The following is a 19833-nucleotide window of genomic DNA, read 5'->3' on the forward strand; positions in this document are numbered from 1 at the left end:
TTCCAAAAAAAAAAAAAAAAATTTTTTTTTTTTATAATTTCTTTTTTTTTTTTTGCCCGCGGTCAGGTTGAGAATTAATTAATTAATGCTCGTGACTCCGGCCGTGTTGGGTCCGAGATTCAACAACAAGCCGGTCGGGTTTCACCGTTATTACCGGCAGAATGCCTGTTTATCACCAATAAACACAGTAGATGAGGAGGGTAAAAAGTTACTGAGCTCAGGCTGTGTGAGGGGGTGCGGGGGTGGGGGTCCGCGGCGTGGAGCGGTGCGGGCATAGACATATGTCTATGGGTGGGGGTCTCTGACTGCAGCGGGGACCATCATGGATCCGCTCCGTGACACTGCGACTGACCGCCGGTGAGCGCTGTGGGACGGGACCGGGGCTCAGACAGCACCCGCTAAGGGTGACAGCGGTGATAAGAGAGAGACTGCCGTGCCGTGTAAAAAAAAAAAAAAAGTGTCACGTCACGACTTCCTGTATCTGGCCCTTCAAAATAAAAGCCCAATAGCCTTTCCTATACAGTTCAGTCATTGATGTTGGCTTAATTTTGACAAGACACGGCTCCAAATGTTTTTTTCCTGCGACCAATCGACCAATGAAATTTTGGTCGGCTAATGATATTTTGGTCGACCAGTGCTTGGTCGACAATTTGGGGGCAGCCCTAGTATTTACCTCGAAAACGGCTCCGTTTCGTATCGTTCCGTCATTATCTCATAGCGTGGTGGTTGTGCAGGTCACAACTTGTCTACAAAAGCGCTGTGGAGTTTTGGGATGTTGAATTTGATGAGTTTAATGAGGGAAACCAAGAAATTCCATTAGCCTCCATAGCGTAGCTCTGAGCAGCCTCTGCTGCGCTCCGCCGTACTGAAAATAGCTTACACCTACAATTAAAGGTAACGAACCTACTGCTATGACTATAGCGATTATGGCAATGGGCCAATTTGCCAAAATGTTGAACTATCCCTTTAAGAGTCAAATCAACATCTAATCGAATGATCTTACCTGTTAATCAAAGCCTGATACACGTTGATCATTAAAAACACGACTTCACCACTGCACTCAGCGATGTATTTGTGTTTCTTTATGATAAACATGACCACTGCAATTTATTGTAAGATGATTCCTGCTGTCATGGATCCTTGAAACCCCTCAACTAACACACTTTTAATTCCCGTTTGAGTAATTTTTGCTTAATCCTATGCTGCCCAGTTGTTTACCCTTTAACACTGTTGTGTGCAAACCCCAAAATGAAAAGGTTTCAACACTTCACACATCTACTCGGGCCCTCCTTTGAACTAGAAGAAACACAAGTCAGTTCAAAACACACTTGAAGGGATACCATGGCCAAAGCAACACATAGGAATGATTATTTAATTAAATACTCATGGCTACCAGTTGGTCTCAAGTAAGAATGAATGGGTTTAGGGGTCAGGGCCACAGTCAGGAAAGAGAAATAGGAAACTACTGAGAGAATAATTCAATTCTTTGAGAGACGATCTCTGGCCTTTACCCTTTAAATGTGTATTGTAACCATTCAACCATGCTGCCTGACAGTTGTGGTCATGGTCTACTTGTTCTTTGTCACTGGCCAACACACACACACACACGCACAGATGCACACACTGGGAGAAGAGTCAGATAAATGAGAGAGGAGAGTCTGCTTCAGGGACTGACACTTCATTAGGATCGGGGAGTAAACACACATTGTGTCTGTCATCAGATCAAACTCAACCATGCACAGCAACGGGCGCTTCTCATGAAACACACTGACCCTCATTCTCCTGAGCACACGTGTACACATGTGTGTGCTGCTGAAATACACAGCCAGACACACACAAAAAGGACAAAGGGATTCATTCAGGTCTCCACGAGGAAGACACAACAGCAGATTAGAAACTCCAGTTTGCATCCTGATGTATTTAGCAGCTCGACTGAATCGGCCCAAACAGGACATTATTGCAGGGATGAGTGAATGCCCCTTATTACCAGCCTGTCAGCCCGTGAGAAGTCCCCCTTCTGGGATTAATACAGCTCGATTTAATTTGAAATGAGTGAGTGGGTCTCTCGTGTCTCTAGGGACCGCTCATCCTCTCTTTCAGACGTTTCATGTTTTGCCGTAGCAGCCCCTCGTGTTCAGTTATTATCTCACTGCCACTAATGACACACTTGTGAAGATCTGTCCAACCGAAAAATATGAAGTAAATTACATTTTGTACATTTTTATTTCTCTACAAGATTTCTGAAAAATGTAAATGTTTATCATATATCGACAACAATAAACACGACAATGAGTGTGTTGAGTTAAGTGGGTAAAGCTGGAAAAAACTGTGTGGCAGTCGGCTGGTTGGCTTGTTTCATCCACCCCCCAAAAAGATGTGCTGAGATTGTAGGATGGGGGTGATTTTCTCTCTTCATCTCTCAGACACACACTCGCACTCGCACACAAAAAAGAGGAGCAGGAGGTGGAGATTGAATGATTGGTTCTGATGCTCTGCAAACAGATTCCCCTTATTCAGCAACATAGATGGCATGTCACATGGTGAGATGGACCATTAAGTGGAAAATAAATGAAAAACCTCATCGCAGAACAGAAAAATGGGACTCGAATTTAGGGTGAAACATAACATGAGTCTCCTGAAATCAGACTGAGCATTCATTATTATTAACGTAGCTCACTTTTTTAAAATTAAAATTAATTCAGTTTAGGCCTTTTGTTTGAAAAAAAAGGACAAATAAGTGAGATTGAGGTGAACGAGTGGGGGAAAAAATCTGTTTCATTTGGCGTGGGACTGTTTATTTTGCCCCGTAGCTATGGAAACACATGGCAGGCTGTGATGGGACGGAGCTCAAGGATGGCCTTGGCTCATATCAACGCTTCCCCCCCTAGGGTGGTGTTGATGATATTAGTGGAGGAGCTGTGAAAAGGATGCTCCAACACCTCCCTGTGGCCTGACGAACATGGGAGATGGGAGATCAGTGCCTCTCAAACCTCTGGTCCTCTCATCTCAAAAGAGGCCGTTTCTCTCTCTCTCCCACACAGACACAAAGACACTCAACAACACAGACAATGCACGCAGAGAGAAAGTGCACGGTCACATCTGCAGACACAAAAGGCAAACTTACTGCAATACGAAGCAGGGTCCCCTTAACGGCCGCCCATTTGTCTTGCCGGCGATCAATGACCAGGATGAAACCCACGCCTGTCGACGACAAGCTGCAACACACAGAGGGGCGGCGTGTTTAACACAAATTACAGAGAGACAGTTCAAGGGGTCAGCACAGCAGCACAGTGAAGATGCGATAATCCAACTAAACTTCATCCAGATTAGCACTTTAAAGAGGGAAAAGGAGGAATCCCACAAAAAAAAAAAAAAAAAAAAAACCATAACCGTATAATTAGAAAGAAATTAAAACATACAGTGAAGAAGCCGAGTGCTTGTTCACAGCTCGCTGGTTTGTTTTGCTCTTTATCTTCTCAGACAGCTGGTGCAGTCCATAAAAGGAGATGCTCTGAAGCACCTCCAGATTTCTTGGCCATCAGCCTCCAAACCCCCCGCTCTCTCCCTGCGCACCCACAGTCCCAGTCCCCTTCCCCCTGCTTGGTCCCAGATGACACAGAGTGGGGAAGGGTGGGATGTACATCAACAATCAATGACAACCACATGTGCAGCTCACCGGTAGATTCCCCCGGTGCTCACCTGAAAACATGATGCACCTACAGCATTGGTGGTGACACATGGACACTTCAGCACTGTCGGGACCTTCCTTGCAAATATATATCCCAGTGATCTTCAAGTATTCGCTGTCATATCATCTGCTCTACAACTGTTTACGGCTCAATCTGGGGGTGGCAGCAGATGGAAAAAGGTCCTCCTCCTTGCAACAACAAAAAAAGAAGAGGAAATAAAAAAAAACAAGAGGAGTTGAGCAGATCCCAGCGCGTGCCGCGTTGTTTGAAGGGGGAGGGAGTCGATTGCCTCAGACCATTACAGATTTCCAGCCTCTGCATCCCCTGTGCGGCATCTGTGAGGTTAGTCCAATGAGACACCGGGAGCTGCTGGGACACGAGCCAATCGGAAGATGGCTGCAGGATGACAAGCAGCTCTGGTAGCTAATCGGTGAATGTTTACAGAAGTGAGGGTGGGAGCCGGCTCAAAGAGGATGCCACGATGAAGCATGAGGTTTTCAGCTGTTTAGGAAAATACTGGATGTTGATCCGTGTCTGCCTCTTTACTCTTACTCTACTCTCTCACTGTAACATCCACATTCATTATGACTCTTCTCATCCTTTCCTCCTGCACTTTTCCTCCCCCTTTCATCTTTTCCTATTCTCTTCCTCCTTCATCCCCACTTCTCGCCTTCTGCGTACAATCACCTACACAGACTCTCACAGCCACTCGGGCTTTCAAAGCACAATCTGCTTTACATCTCAGCCGCAGAAGTGGAGGAGGAGGAGGAGGAGGAGGATGGGGGAGGAGGGGGAGGGGGAAGTGGGGGGGACAAGTGCTTTTCTGCCTTTGAGACGTTTACGGCTGCTGTGAGGGTGGTTTATGGTGAATACAGCAGCACAGGTAAAGAGAGAGAAATAAGAGTGTGTTGAAATGTTGCTCTGCAGCTGATACCAAACAATCACCCAAACTGTCGCATTAATCTTTTAAATAATGCATCTCAGGGTACATTAACTCATAATGTGTGTTATCTCTTCTGTTGTGTTAAACTGGCTTTTCTGCTAAACCTAAGTTAAGGCACATTTAAACAGCATTTATATAAATTTCACACTTAAACCATATCGAAACACAATTTCTTATTTTGTTTTGCAATACAAGGTGATATTGAATTTATGAAAATATATAACGTGTTAAATATAATTATCATAATGTGTTGCAAACAGACCCCGTCTCACATAAAGTGATTAAAAAATTCATAGAAACTGCCTGGTGGATGTTGTGGCTGCACATGCGTGAGACCAGCGTTCCTAGTAATAATTGGATTTCTCAGGTCAAAGTGTGTAGAAGCGCTGCAAGCTGTGAGTTGAGCTGTGGAAAAGCTCTGCCTAATGGCAATGCAGTGATGAAGGAAATTTGCTGCATGGATGCATATGCAGACTTAGCAATACACACACAGCTACCCCCTCCCCTCCTTCTGAGGCACTGAGCGGAGCAGTTTGAATACAAGAGCACTGGTATATTAAATTAAAAAAACATTAAATAACCATGAGCAAAGAAAGCAGAACAAGTCTGCTCAAATACCTTAGCGTTAACTTCATCTTTTTAACATAAACCAATGCGTGAGTGCACATATGTAGAGTCAAGGAGAGAGGAACGTCATCGGTGCAAGGACATAACTTTTCGTGTGTTGCAAAGCCTGATATAAACTAATTAGGATCCAGAAAATCAACCAAGACAAGAAGTTAATTCAATACATCCTAGCAGTCAGCCGCAAATACTGTATCATTTATGGTCCATATACAACATGACTACAAGCGTGCATATGTTTGGTATGAGAGAATTAACCTTAGAAATCAGGCCTGCAATTGATATTGATTCCCATGATATTCATTTGAAACCAGCAACAGCTGTTCAAGGTCATAATGCACAGATGCAGGACACTTGCCCCTGGTTGTGGATATATTTGCCCTGTCCGAAGGGTGGGGGTGGGGGGGTGTTGGCCGGTCCCTCAGGTAGCTCCAGCCATCTGTTTCTGTGTCCACAACAGCTTCTGTGCATGACCTTCCCTCAGACGGCCGTAACCTCTCGACTCCACAGGAGGTGAATTTAGACTGTTAAAAATAGATCCAAGTTGTGTTTGCCTGTTCGCCGCTTTCAGCTTCGATTTAGGAGAAACTAATTCTCATCGCCATGTGCTCTGAACAGTAGCACAGTCAGTGTAAGCAATAAAAGTCAAATCATGACTGGAATAATTATAATAATGTATTTTGATCCTGCTAAATAATCAAGGGAATATTGTAAGCCACTTGAGACCAACTATTCTGTCATAAAGGCTCTTAAACACAAACACATGCACTATATGCCTTCACACAGATGCATGTGCATGTGTGTGAGCAGTTCGTCCCACAAACACACACACACGCGATCTGACATAAGAACTCTCTGCTCAGCTGTACATATGCATTATTCAGATTCAAACAGTCAGAATTGCTGCAGTTTCTATTTTTGCACATTATTCCAGACAAGATGGAGGAACGGTATGACGGACAGGAGGAAAGGCTAAATTAAGAAACTAAAAAAAAGAAGAAGAAAAAACAGTCAGAAAAGTGAACAGGAAAAAAAGAGACAGTAGATTGTTTTCTGGGATAAAAAAACAAACGGTCACCTGTCCCCTTGTCTGGTCTCGTCCACCCATGTGTGAAAAGACAATCAACAGAAGACTGATAGAGACTGAGGACTGAGACTTGACTGTCTTATTAATAATAAAGGAAATGCAACCTTTTACAGATATCTGCAGTGAACAGGCTGTGTCATCCAAAGCTTCTCCTTCCAACATCTTTATGAAGTGAAGCTGTGTATCTATCTAAGTCTCCACTGCCACCTACTGGTCGACTGGCAGAACATACACAACAGGATCCTCAGAAGCTCATTATTCGTCTTTATACGTCACACTCAGAGGTTATGCTAGATGTTTTCGTTGTCTGTCATTTTGCCTGACAGGGTCATAAAAAAATCATGATCTATTTTTACCCATTTTTGATTTTAAATGATAATAAAGATTCAATCGCATCCCCAGCTGGACAATGGGAACCAACATGGTGATGTTACTGAAGGTTAACCTGCTTTCTATCAGGACGGCTAGCTAGTCCTCACTGACACTTATCCATAAACACAGAAATACATCAAGTCTTCTCTGTTAGTCTTGCAAAATAACGTCATCTAAAAAGGCATAAATATGACGGCTAAGGGAAGAGGTGTTGATTGCAATCTGTCAAAATGGCAGATGGCTTTCAGATTTTTCCATCACAGTATATAGGACAGTATATACATAGTCCTTCAATGACGGAGAATATTCAGTTAACGCGCCCCCTGGTCACACTATCCTTTCTTCACCCACCCATCGTCACTTCACTAGATGTCTGTATGCATGTTGGGCGGCACAGAGGTAGAGATAGAGGTACGTGTGTGGGTGTGTAAAGCACTTTGAGTGGTCCTAGAGACTAGAAAAAGCGCTATAGAAGTGAAGGTCCATTTACCAAGTCTTTGGTTTGAGGAAGAAAAAACTCAAGAAGAGGCAAATGCCAGACAGTAAAAAAAAAACCTCCATCAGTCTCCAACTCACCACACAACAACTTTCTCCTTTGACTGAACCATCAAGAGATGAATTATAAAAGTCGACAGAAACACCAGGAGAGTGACGTTAAACGAGGGGCAGGGAGTCAGATGGTGGATGGTGAAGCAGGAGTTACTGTAGCATATCAGCAACAATTTCAGATTTGAGTGCGTGTGTGTGTGTGTGCGTGCGTGCGTGCGTGCGTGTGTGTGTGTGTGTGTGCGCATGTGGAAATAAGCCCAGTGAGAGACTTTACCTGGGAACACTAGTTAAATAGGTCAGCACGTTGTGAAACTCTCTGTCGGTGATCTCTCCGAACGCAGGGAACTCTGGGAACACGATGACGGGGCTGCCATTGTCTCCTCTCCCCCCTGGGAAACAAACAAAAAGAGGAATACTGATACTTCCTACAGGGATGTATAGGAATTACATAAGCTCTTTGTGTGCATTGTATCGCTGTGGGTCAGTGTGACAAGTCATGATACAGGACTGTAGCATTTAGAAACAGTGCATGATGGAGGTGAACAATTAAACATGTAAAAATCTGCTCCCTCAGGGCGGCGAGGGGCGGCTCAGTTTGATTAGATGTGATTTGTCGTTTGGAAACACAAACACAAACAACCCTGCATGCGCAATGAGATTTTGGTGCTAAATCCTGATTGGTGCACAGAAAATATGTGACACAGCTTTTTTCCGACTGAGCCCTGAGCACTTTAATCCCATCAGAAGAGCAGAGAGAAAAACAGAATTAAAAACGCAATAACAACAACAACATTTCTAATATGAAATAAGTCAAACTGGCACTTGGTTGTGTTGCTGTAGCACCCCATCACTTATATTAAGACGCCAACTGAGAACATGTTTTGAGGGCTTATCTCACCTCTTGCACATGCACATGTACACGCACACAGACAGACACACAGACACACACTTTCACTTCTTGTGTGGAACAGCTGCTCAGTCAGAGCATGTGACTAGAATATCAATCTGTGTGTGTCTTTTCTTCTCCCATCACTATAGCAACAGCAAGTGCATGGTCATGGTTTCAACGTCTGCTTAGATCTTTTACTGCAAAATGGTTCCCGTCGAGTCTGCTGCAGCCACAAGGTCACCTCACATATACACACACACTCACACTCACACACACACAGAGGAGTAGCTGTTTTACAGCACTGCAGGACCGGGGCTATAATAATAATAATAATTGGTGCCACAAATATCCCGCGATCTCTGCAGCAGATGGTTCAAATATTGTGAAAAGACACCGGAGGGGATGGAAATAAGACGTTTATCACATCCTGGACATTTAGAAGCAGAGAGTGAAATGTAGCTCTGGCAACAGGAGCAGAAACGCACTTAATATCTGGACCAGAACTGGTCGGTGAAGAGGAAAAAGGAGAGAGGTGACATTTGAATAGCAAATGAAGAGCAGCAGGGAGAGACAGTTGATGTGAACGCTATGCAAATGGAAAGTTAATGTATATATGATTCCTGAGACAGTAGAGATAAGGTAGATGATAGTTAAATTAAGACAGAAATAGACAAAAAGTAGTAGTAAAAAAAGGCAACAAGGAGAAAATGTGACACATGTGAGAGATATAAACACAGAGAAAGAGTGAGAGTGTCACCTGAAAGAAAGGCGAACTGCTTCTGGAGGTCGGGGGTGATGTCAGCAGCTCGGAGAGGGCTGCTGTCCAGCTGCATGATTTCATCTGGAAAAATACAGAAAGACGAGCCAACGTTAGTGACACATCAGAGCTGAAGATGAACAGCATGGCAAAAAAAAAACCCCACACACAATAAAAAAAAACAAAACCTGAGGTCAACTCAGCTTGGTTTCATTATCAAGCTTGTTTTTTTCTTTTTTGCAGCATTTTCACACATAACCAACTTGCTCAGATGATGTAAAGTTGTCTTATACGTGCTAAACACAGGAAGATGTAACGCTTCAAACATTTTTACAGAAAATTTAACCCTTGAGTAGCATTTCAGTAGCAGTGGTGATCACACACCCCCCCCCCCCCCCCAAACCCGGCCCTGTACGCCCTCCATGTGGATTAAAATAATCAGATTTAACATTCATTCCCCCTCAGTAGGAAACTGAGATCCTAATTATACCGGGGCTCAAACCGGTGGCTGCACAGCAGACACTGATGGGGGAGGGGGGGAGGGGAGGAAGTGGAGACAAGAACAGTCTAGCCAGTGACTTTTTATCCAGCTGACACACTGTAAATCTTTTGTGAGTCACTACAAGATCATTACACATGTGGTATATTTTATTTTATTTTTAGCAGTAGCATAATGAAGTGAATGTAGGGCTGCACTGTAAACATCTGCGTCTGACAGCTGCTGCTGGTCCTTATGAACACGATGCAATTAAACATAAACAGCCTCCTATGCAGTGCATTGATCTGTGTTCATGAAACTCCTGAATGAAAAGTGGCCGCAGTTCAACTTGAAACAGAGCTACACAGCAACGGGAAAACAGATCAATACAGGAAAATTGGCAAGGTGCAGTTCTTTGGTATTAGATTATACACGGACCCTACTGCTTTGCTCTTTTCTTTTCTCTCATACTCTTTTCACATTCACGTGTATGTAATGCTCACATCTTATAATTTACAGTAATATTCGCTTTATGCTGCACTCTACATCAGTGGCATCTGAAGTAAAATCAGGTTATTTATCCTCCTGCATAAAAGACACATTTCATATCACTCAGTTTCGTGTCTCTTTGAACCCAACTGCTGCCTGTTATGAACATTAAACAGTGTGTCATAACAAGAGGCCTGAGGGAAATCATAATAAGCTACTGTAAGGTAAACTCATTCTCCCTCTGGCACTTTGACAAAGAGACATTTTGTGTTGAGATGCAGTTCAACAAAACCAGTAAAGATGAAACGCTGAATAAGAATCCTTCAGCTGTCGTATTGTAGGCCTACACGTTAAAAGATGCCAACTTATTTTATATCTAGTTCCAGTGCTTCCAATTTGATACTGTAAAACAGACTGCGGCTGTGAGAATGAAGAAACCAGAATGAGCAGGAGGTTAAAGGAGAGGGAGGTTTCTGACTGTCGCTGACTAAATCCTGTAAATGTGGACCCAATACAAACACAGACAGTTCAAGTGTGTAACGGCACAAGAGCAATATTGACTCTTCAGCTTAGACTGACTGTTTGCTCCCTCGTCCTCAGGCAGTTTCTATACTGTACACGTCATGTCTTTATGGATCAAAAAAGGATTATACCGTAAGATTAAAGCGGTTACAAGTATAGTCTTTCATTTACTTCGACTTGTCAGCAGAAAACTCAACTAAATACAATCTAAAAAGATAATAATGATCAAAAAACAAAATATATCTGTACCTGCTGTGTGAAACATGACAAAGCGATGACACCAGGCTCAGACCCCGACCAGAGACACATCCACCCAGACTGACAGCTTCACGCTCACTGTGGAGCTCAGTCCATCACAGGAATATCACATTATATCCCTCAACGTTACGTGTGTAGTTGTTGTTGTTTCCCCTCTGGTTCCTGTGTGTTTAGATGAGTGTCTCTTAACAGAGCTCGTCCCCTCTCAGTTTGCAGTTTGAGCCCTCCTCTGAGTGCAGCTTAAACAAACCCCCCAAAAAAAGCTTTCTGTTTCTCTTTGTTTGGCCATGAAACCTATCAGGTGACTTCGCCCCGAGGTGCCACTACACTGACATCCATTGCTGGCTCTCTATCTCATGTACAAACACAAACACACACACACACACACTCATAGAGACAGGACTCGTTCAAGTGCATCTTCTTGGTTTGGTCTCCTTTAAACTCCTTTTCCTCTGGGAGCAGCTGGTGCCATGCCCGTTGTGTCAAAACAACATCAATCAAAGATGTTTCCTAATCAGGGGACTTAAAGGAGCATACCAGCTTGTTGACAACTGTTCAGTGAAAACCTCTTACATTTAGCATCCTCCCTGTTGTTCCCATGAACATTTCATCACCTTTGTAGCAGTGAAATCTGTCGTCTTATCTATTCTTATCAAACCGCTCAGTGTGTTTAGTTCAACAAGACACTGCAGGTGCAACAGAAACACTCACGGTGCTGCACTCAATCATGCTTTGATATCCAACATATTCAGGTCTGCCAAACAGTATTTGTGGCCCATGTAGTGAGATGAACCACCCACCCACTCATCCACCCACCCACTCAATAAGGGCATCTCTTCAGCTGAGGGTGGTGTAGTAGTGTGAATCTCTTGTTTTTCTGCAACAAAACGGTTGCAGGTTTGATGATCGTGTGCAACCAGGTCACAGAGGAGTGGGCGAGTTCACGGCTAAATTTATGTTGCACGAATCCTTTGAGGATGATGCATAGTGTGTGTGTGTAGTGTACTATGTCCAGGAATACACACACACACACACACAGACAAACACTGCAAATACACATGTGCAGGGTTTTTATACAAATAATTGACTTGGCAGCTGCAAACCTGGAAGTAACAAATTAATAACTCTGTCTCACCGTCTCCCTCTCTGATTCGAACAGACAGTTACAGCAATTGTTTCCTCTCCTCCTCCTCCTGCACTGGAGATGCCTCTGTCTACGACCGGCTCATCCATTATAAATTAAAAGCCTGCCTGTTGCTCGACAAACATTATTGATCGCGCCGTACGTACGCTCTCTCATGGATGGTGCCAGTTTGTTTGTTTGTTTTTTTGTCATCATCATCAGGAAAATGATCTGCCCTCAGAGCCAAATAATCACTGTTCTGCCCTCTACTCCTACCAGACGTACAGGCAATACACTACCTGCCATCTTGTCTATTGATGGAGACCATTTCCTATAATGTGTAGTTAATTAGATATTGATTAGTGTGAACTGACTGATTGATATCTACAGATGCCACTTGAGATGCAGGTTCCTGTTCTTCTTCTTCTCTTTGAAATTAACCCCAGGCAAGGGTGTGTGTGTGTGTGTGTGTGTGTGTGTGTGTGTGTGTGTGTGTGTGTGTGCACCGAAATGGCACAAGCAGATGGAAGTGAGACGACCATACAGTATATCTGTGGTGTTTGTAACTCGGTAAAGCAAGCAAGCGTTGCCATGTCGACGATGGGCCGGCGCTCGCTGGCTGGCCTGAGGTGTTTAGGACACAAAGCTGCTGCATCATCTGGCAAACGCTCGCAGGTGCTCACACGCTCCTCGTGGACTCAAGTTCACACAGAAAACCTCCCATCAGTTCCCACTGCCCTGCCCTGCCCCGCTCTGGCAGCCACGCCTTGCCCCCAGCAACTCCCACACATATCAAATCAAACCCAAACCCAACCACCGCCCCACCCCCCACCCAGACCAACAAGAGCTAGACTTTGTGTCCAGAGAGGGGCTATTCTGTTACTGAAAAATCCCCTCCTGTAAGAAGTCAGATTTCAGTTTCAGTCTTTTTTGTTCCACATTACAAAATACTATCCTGCTGAATGTCCTATATATTTGTCTTCACCCCCCCTCCACGCACATTTTTCTCCACTATTATTTTGGAGACTTCCTCCCAAATTTCCACTGGCTGTTGTTGACACAGTTATTATAGGCTACTGTCCTTAAAAGGCCCTGTGGCCATCTTAGAGGCAGAGGATGAGCCGGTATCAGATGCTACTGTACTGTTCAAACAAAAGGACAGACAGTGAAACCACTGAAGTGTGTTTTTGAAATTTCTTTTCTCATATGTGTGCACTCATCAATGAGTATCGATGATGTCACAATGATCCACTTGAAGTTCAGCGACGTGTACGTATGTACGAAACCAAGTTTATCATTCGTGTCTTATTGGCTCTGAGGTGGTCTGAACTAAACTCTGTATATTGACACACAGGTAACTTCCTCCCAACAGGAAAAGCTCCGTGATGATGAAGGTTTAAATTACATTTGGTGTTTATTTTGCTCACATTTGCCTGTATTAAAGATGGCAATGTGTTTGCTGTTTTATCCGTCCAATAAAACGCTATAATTACGGTGATTTTTTTTCCCTGCTCTTTGCTGACAAGGTGATTCTGCTAATGGCAGAATACACACACACACTATAACACACACATATAAACGCACTCATGTACACACCACCTGCTGGTTGAGGCGCTAATGTTCTTTAAAAGGCTTAACGATAGGGATTAGTGTCCACTCACGCTCACGTTTGTGGGTAACGAGTCAAACGTTAGTGGGTCACAGTCACACACCTGGACCGCCTGCGACTACTGATGCAGATTAAACAGGACTACAGCAGGAGGATGAACTCGGAGTTCGCCAGAGCAGAAAGGACACAAACACGTTAAAAAACATCTAAACTATGACGCAAGCTGGTTATTAGACTGTTAATTAATGTCTAAGCCAGAGCTGATTTCTGCCTTCATAAGAGAAATATGAGTTTTTTAAAATATATTTATATATAACAAACTCTGAATGATGAATGGATGATAGTTGGGAGGGAAAAGAGCAGAGACCAGAGGAAGCCCGGGAACAGAGGAGTGGGGGAGGGCAACAAGTGGAAATAAGGGGCTTACATCGTCATGGTCATGGAGGAGGGGGGAGTAACAAAGATAAAGCAAAGCGCTAAAGCTGTGACAGGTGAGTCTGTGTGATATCAGGAAAGAGGCCGAGGGGCGACAGGGTTCAGATGATGGTTAAAAAAAAAAACACAATACACACAGTTAAAGAGGTTAAAGAATAAAGGAGGCCACTTTTTTTTTACAGAAAATATGATTATCCTATAGAAGTGAACCAAAAATACACACAACAGAGTCAAAACACCAGCTCTGGTTCAGATGATATAGATCTGTTTAAGAGCATCGATACATCTCCCCATGGTTCATCCATGGATCACTGTTGTATCATTATCTTAACATGAGCTATACCAGATCCACATCTGTGCTTAACAAGGCCAAGGCAAGGCAATTTGTATAGCCCATTTTTACAAACAGTTTGTCTCAAAGGGCCATCACAACAACATCCTCTGCCCTTAGACCCTCACATCGACTGAGGAAAAACTCCCAAGAAAACCATTTTAACAGGGAAGAATCAGGAGAAACCTCAGGGTGAGCAACAGAGGAGGGATCGCCCAGGATGGGCAGACGTGCAATACTGTATATGTTGTATACAAACAAGAAAACAGTTTATAACACAGAATATGGAAAAACATGGAAAACAGTTCTCTTCTTCTATATTTAGTTGATAAAAAAAAAAAAAAAGAAACAGATAAACATAGATATGAGATATGATATCAGTCACAGACACAATAGGCAAATGCGTTCGCAGCAGTGAATGAGAGCAAATGTAAGAGGGCAGGTGACTCAGACAGAAGAGAACAGGTGGAAGATGTGAAGTTAAGATAACCAAGCTGTGGTTAATGTGACACAGGAATGAGGTACCGTAGGTAAATACCATATGGTGACACAGAGACGTGGGAAAAAACATCCTGTGATACAAGATAGGAAAAAAAAAGAAGATAAGAGGAAACAACAATAAAACGTCCGACACCTACCACGCAGCCAGTGGCAGCAACGTGAAAATCTGTAGTATCTTTCCACCTCCTCCAGAGAGATCCTTACAAGACTCCCACCCTCCTCTGCTGGCCACAGACACACATCAAACGCTCCTTCACCCTCTTCTTCACCTTCTTCTTCTTTGGCCTCTTCAGTTGGATCATCAGTCTTTCCCTTTTTAACTTCCTCTTCCATCTCACCCTCCTGCAGAGTTCGACTCCCTCCATCTTCTCCTGTGCTTCCTTCGTCTTGCTCCTCGTTATTATTAGATATAGAATCTGTGCGTCCTCCATTTACGAACCAGTCCAGCTCCTCTACATCTGTGCACTCGGAGCCTGCGCTCACCTGCCCTGCTAGACTCAGCTCTGAATCTGCCTCCATGCAAAACCCAGAGTCCAACTCAACCTCCACATCCTCCTCCATCAAGACGCCCAGATCTGCCGTCTCCTCTCCTCCCATCCTATTGCTGCTGCTGCTGCTCGCGGCCTCTTCGCGTCCACTCCTCTCCTGCCGCACTTGTTCCATGCAGCTTTTCGCCACGAACGTTATCACATTAACAACTTCCCTCTCATTCTGGCTCCACCTTTCCACACTCGGCCTCTCACTCTCTGTCAGGCAACAGGTGCTCCACAGCCTGCAGGCCGTCACTCAGTGACTGTGAGGACTTCCTTTTGCTACCTCAGGTTACCCTCCTCCCCTGTAGACAAAAGCTACAGTGTAACACTCAACCCCACCCTCCCTACTCGCCCAACTACCCCCTATCCCTCCCCCTAAAGGACAATTACCTGACCCCTCCTGGCTCAACAGCAATGCCTCTCTAACCTGCTGATGTATGACTGTGTCTGAATCCTCTACAAATGTCCACAGATGCTTTACATCTTATCTTATTCTGCAGTATGATGTGTGACAGTGGTGAGGTACTATAGGTGCTGCAGCTCCCAACCCTCATTTACCTAGGCCAACAACGCTCCTCGCTCCTCGCCTGCCTTATCTAAGGATATGTGGACCAAAAGTACAAAGCCTCCATTCTGACCAGCCCATTCAAACACTGCCTGCATCCCCATTTAACCATTCACAGACAGCATCTATTCAGAGCCTCTATTCTTGTTTATACCACTCAAAAGAGCCCATTCTTACAAACTTACTGAAAGACTTAATTCTAATGAGACCTCTCAAAGGCCGACTCTGTCTCTTAACAGAATGTGGCAATTTAGATTCCTTTTCAATGGGTCGTGTAAAAGATATATTTCAGTTCAAAAGAGCTGATAGACACCACTCTGTCTGTCTGCTCCTCCTGCGGCTGCAGACTTCAGCTATTAAAACAGGTCCAGTGGTGCGAAAAGGTTTGAGCAAATGATGTTTATGTTGAGAGCATGTGTGGAGAACTGAGTGTGTGGGGCGCAGGCAGTGTTTAACATGTGTGTTTGCTCTTGAGGTCATCAGTGTCGTAAACCTTGAGAGATAAAAACTAAAGCCATTAGGTTCGAGAGCTGCACAAACTTAAGTGCAGTGCAACTCGAGAACAAAAGGTAAAGACCGACAGATCGACTCTCAGGCTGATTTAGACACTGATTCACAGTGTTTTCATCAAAGGCCAGTGTGTTAAGTACTGAAGATGAAAGCAACTGCTCTACTGAATACAGGCTTTTCTCCTCTTCAGACACGTCTCCATCAGCATAAAATGACAAACAGACGTGATTAATATACAAACTAATCGTGACTCATTACTTTTTCTCCACTGACGACAACAAAAACAATGTGATCCCTCCATGATTTCCAAATTGTCAGTGCTGCCAAATATGTTTTGTTTTAATCAGTCACACAAGTCCACAAGTCAAGCCAGTTATTGCTAGTTGTATAACCTAAAAAGAACAAGTTTGTCCATTTGCAATCTGTAGGACACACGATACCGTCTGTGTTTAGATTCTCAGTTGAGCAAGGAAACACATACACACAAACTTTAGGAAAACAGGAAACAGGAAGAGGATCATTGGCTGATGTGATTGTTTTTTTCTATTTAAATGTTTTTTAAAGCCTGTTTCACTGTGGCCCTCATGAAGTTGTTCCATGCAGTTTTGACTTTCTCAGACGTACAATACTTCGACGGCAAGAAAGAGGATGATTGGGACTGCAATATAAACTAGTCTAAGAGAATTAACCAATAGGATGCAACAGTTTCTACTAGGACTATACACACAGTAGCTACTTAGACTGATTTTCTGTAGAAATAACTATGTTAGACCTTTTCCACTTGTTCCAAAGAATTAAATTGCCAAGTAAACACAACTGCTTGGAAAAGATCAACCAAAAAAAAAAAACCTGTAAAAGCAGGGACCTTTTTTTCCTGTTATCAGTGCTTGTGGCCTCAGTCTGCAGAATCAAACAACTGAAGAGTCAACAACATGATTCCTCTTGTATGCATTCCCCTCATGGCTAATGACTTTAACAGAGCTGAAGGGAAAAGGAGGGGGAAACTTTCCCCTAAAACCACACAGCAGACAAGGAGAACATGTCCGTGTGCCTCACCACCTCAGTCTCTCCATGAGTTCTTGCGGCTGGCAGGGCTGAATGGGATGCCAGCACACATACCGATGAAGATATTCAGTGACACATGCGTGCACATACACTCACTCAATCCATAAGTGACCGTTACAGAAATAGCTAGGTCCGAACAATGACAAATTATCTGGGACAGTACAAATATAAATATCTAAGGATGACCTCCATGACGGATGAAGCAGCACCACAAAAACCAGAACGGCTTTTTAAAAAAACATGCAAGTTGCTGCACTGTACATTATATTAGCTTACACATGCACAAACGCACATACAGAACCACAGTTTGTCCTTGTTATAGAAAAATACACAAGTAGCCCACTCATACAGAAAGACAAAGATAGCATCCATACATCTCCTGACTCACATGGCTTAAGTGGGACCATCGGCATCCCACTATCCCACTGCGAAGCTCTCCTCTTGGCTTTCTTCACCATGCTTTTTTCGCCGTGTGTTGGAAGGACCAGGGAGAGTCCGCAGTGGCAAAACCGAGGTCTCCAAGTGACCACAATCTGGCTGACAGGACACCAGCTTGAAAACTCAGCAGCTTTAATCAGCAGTTCCCACTCCTTTGCACCAGCTTCTCTGCTGGGAAGTTGCTGCGTGCAGCAATTTTTGCATTTGCTGAAGAATCTGTTACCGCTACGGAAAAATGTCAAGGCAGCTGTCGAGATCTGTGTGTTGGAAACCGAAGCGGCTGTTTAAGCTGTGCAGTCACGCACACACTCAAACACACGCACTCAGACAAACTGTTATACACACAAAGAGAGACACAGAAACAGCTCAGTGGGGAGCAAGGGAAGCCCACAGGAAACAGTGTGTGAGGCGCTGGGCATGATGCCCTACAGAAGTCTGGCTGGAGCTCCAGTCAGGAATATATTACAGAAAAATACACACACACACATACAGATGCATGCTCGGGTGCATTCATGTAGTCTCAAATGCAAATACAATGCTGAGAAGTTGAAAAAGTGAGCAAACACTACACAGTCTCTCTCCCTCCCTCTGCAGCTCTTACCGTCCCAGTCTCTCCAGGAGTTCCTGCGGCTGGCAGGGCTGAAAGGGAAAGGAGTTCCCAGTCCAGAGATGTCCAAGTTCTGGATCAGATGACTGAGCCGGTTCATGATCCTGTACGACGCCTCGCCACCCTCCCGCAGGATCTCATGCAGAGCCATGAGAGCCGGCTGCTGTTCTCACACACTCAAACAAACTGTGTCATCCAGAGAGACCCCTCGCTGCACCTGCAGAGCTCCGTGACACACTAATAGACTCCAGAACGCATCTGACAAATGCAGGCATGGGGAGGAATCCTTTCTTGTTGCAATGCTCCGGGGGTCACTCAGGATCAAGCCGACATGCTCTCACATACATCCTGTGAGGAGCCGTCTGCGGTGGCTACATAGAAGACCGGGGTGTCCTCTGCAGAGCCACATTGGAGGCTCGAGGTAACGGCACAGTGTGGAGCCGGCACAAGCAAAAAAGAGCTGAGTCACTGTCTGCACAACCTCTGAAACAAACACTGTTCACACTGAAGGTGAGAATGAGGCCCCACTCGGCTCTGCACAAACGCACACAGACTCTGATGCGCACACAAACCACGTCGTCCGTGCAACTATTGACAAATCAAAGTGGCATAGGTTTCCAAGGAAGGCTGGGAGGGGAGGAGGGCGGAGGGGAGCAGAGGGCAGCCGGTGGAGCACAAATCCCCTTCTGCTGCTCGGGCTAATTATATTCCTCCACTCCTTAACTAATCTGCCTTTTCTTTCCCTCTTTTCTGTCTCCCCTCATTCTGCCCTGCATTCATTCCTGTTGGTGCAAAAAGCAAAAAAAAAAAAAAAAAAACACTGCACAGAAACAAATCGGCTGCAGAATTGAAAAGAGAAAAAACATTATGGCGTACATACTCAGCTCTGAGTGTGACGTTGCTCAATATGTGGCCAGTAACTGAGGTGAAGGAGCAAACATGGAGGTTCACCTTTGATCGAAGACAAGAGCAGGTTGCTTTCTGGCAGGATAAAAAGTATAAATGTGTGTGCGTGTGTGTCTGGCTGTGTTGTATGGTTAAAGCTGGCAAGGGAAAAGCAGTTTGCAGTTTACAGGCTTAGAGAAGAGAAGAGAAATGAGCTGCTCTCTCACCAATACCGATGCCACTATAGGGGACAAGACACAAAACATCAGGTTCCTATTCAGTGACATTCACCCTCATCGCTCCCCCTCTGTCAGTTCCCCCGTTAATGAGGTCTGATCCTTCCTTTATGGCATTTCACCACCTCGCCCCTCACTGTGTGCACCCACACTGACTTCACACTTGTGCATCAATGCATGTAGTGAACACAACTGTATAACACATACACACCAAGTTGCCATCATGACTTATACACAATGCACTGATACTTAGGGCTGAAGTCAATTCACAAGGATCCTTAAATACAAAAGACGTCAGGAATTGACAGTCATGTTAGCGGCATGAGTCTGTACTTAGT

General features: G+C 44.4%; 1 protein-coding gene across 6 annotated transcripts in view; it reads right to left on the reverse strand.

Annotated features, from left to right (window-relative positions):
- mcf2lb (mcf.2 cell line derived transforming sequence-like b) overlaps positions 1-18525 on the reverse strand; it is a gene marked incomplete at its 5' end in the record, with an annotated part of 35320 nt that extends 16795 nt beyond the window's left edge. For 4 of the 6 annotated variants that reach the window (XM_083997003.1, XM_083997002.1, XM_083997004.1 and 1 more), the window contains 4 exons: positions 3125-3215; positions 7539-7653; positions 8911-8994; positions 18369-18525. In XM_083997003.1, coding sequence (XP_083853129.1) covers positions 3125-3215; positions 7539-7653; positions 8911-8994; positions 18369-18525 — 447 coding nt within the window. Of the gene's footprint in view, positions 1-3124; positions 3216-7538; positions 7654-8910; positions 8995-10648; positions 10837-14793; positions 14897-18368 lie in introns of those variants that run through there. The other 2 variants (XM_083997006.1, XM_083997005.1) reach the window with 2 other exon arrangements.
- Positions 18526-19833: the final 1308 nt, after the last annotated feature.

Source organism: Trachurus trachurus (assembly GCF_905171665.1).
Source record: "Trachurus trachurus genome assembly, chromosome: 21".
Taxonomy (NCBI): Eukaryota; Metazoa; Chordata; class Actinopteri; order Carangiformes; family Carangidae; genus Trachurus; species Trachurus trachurus.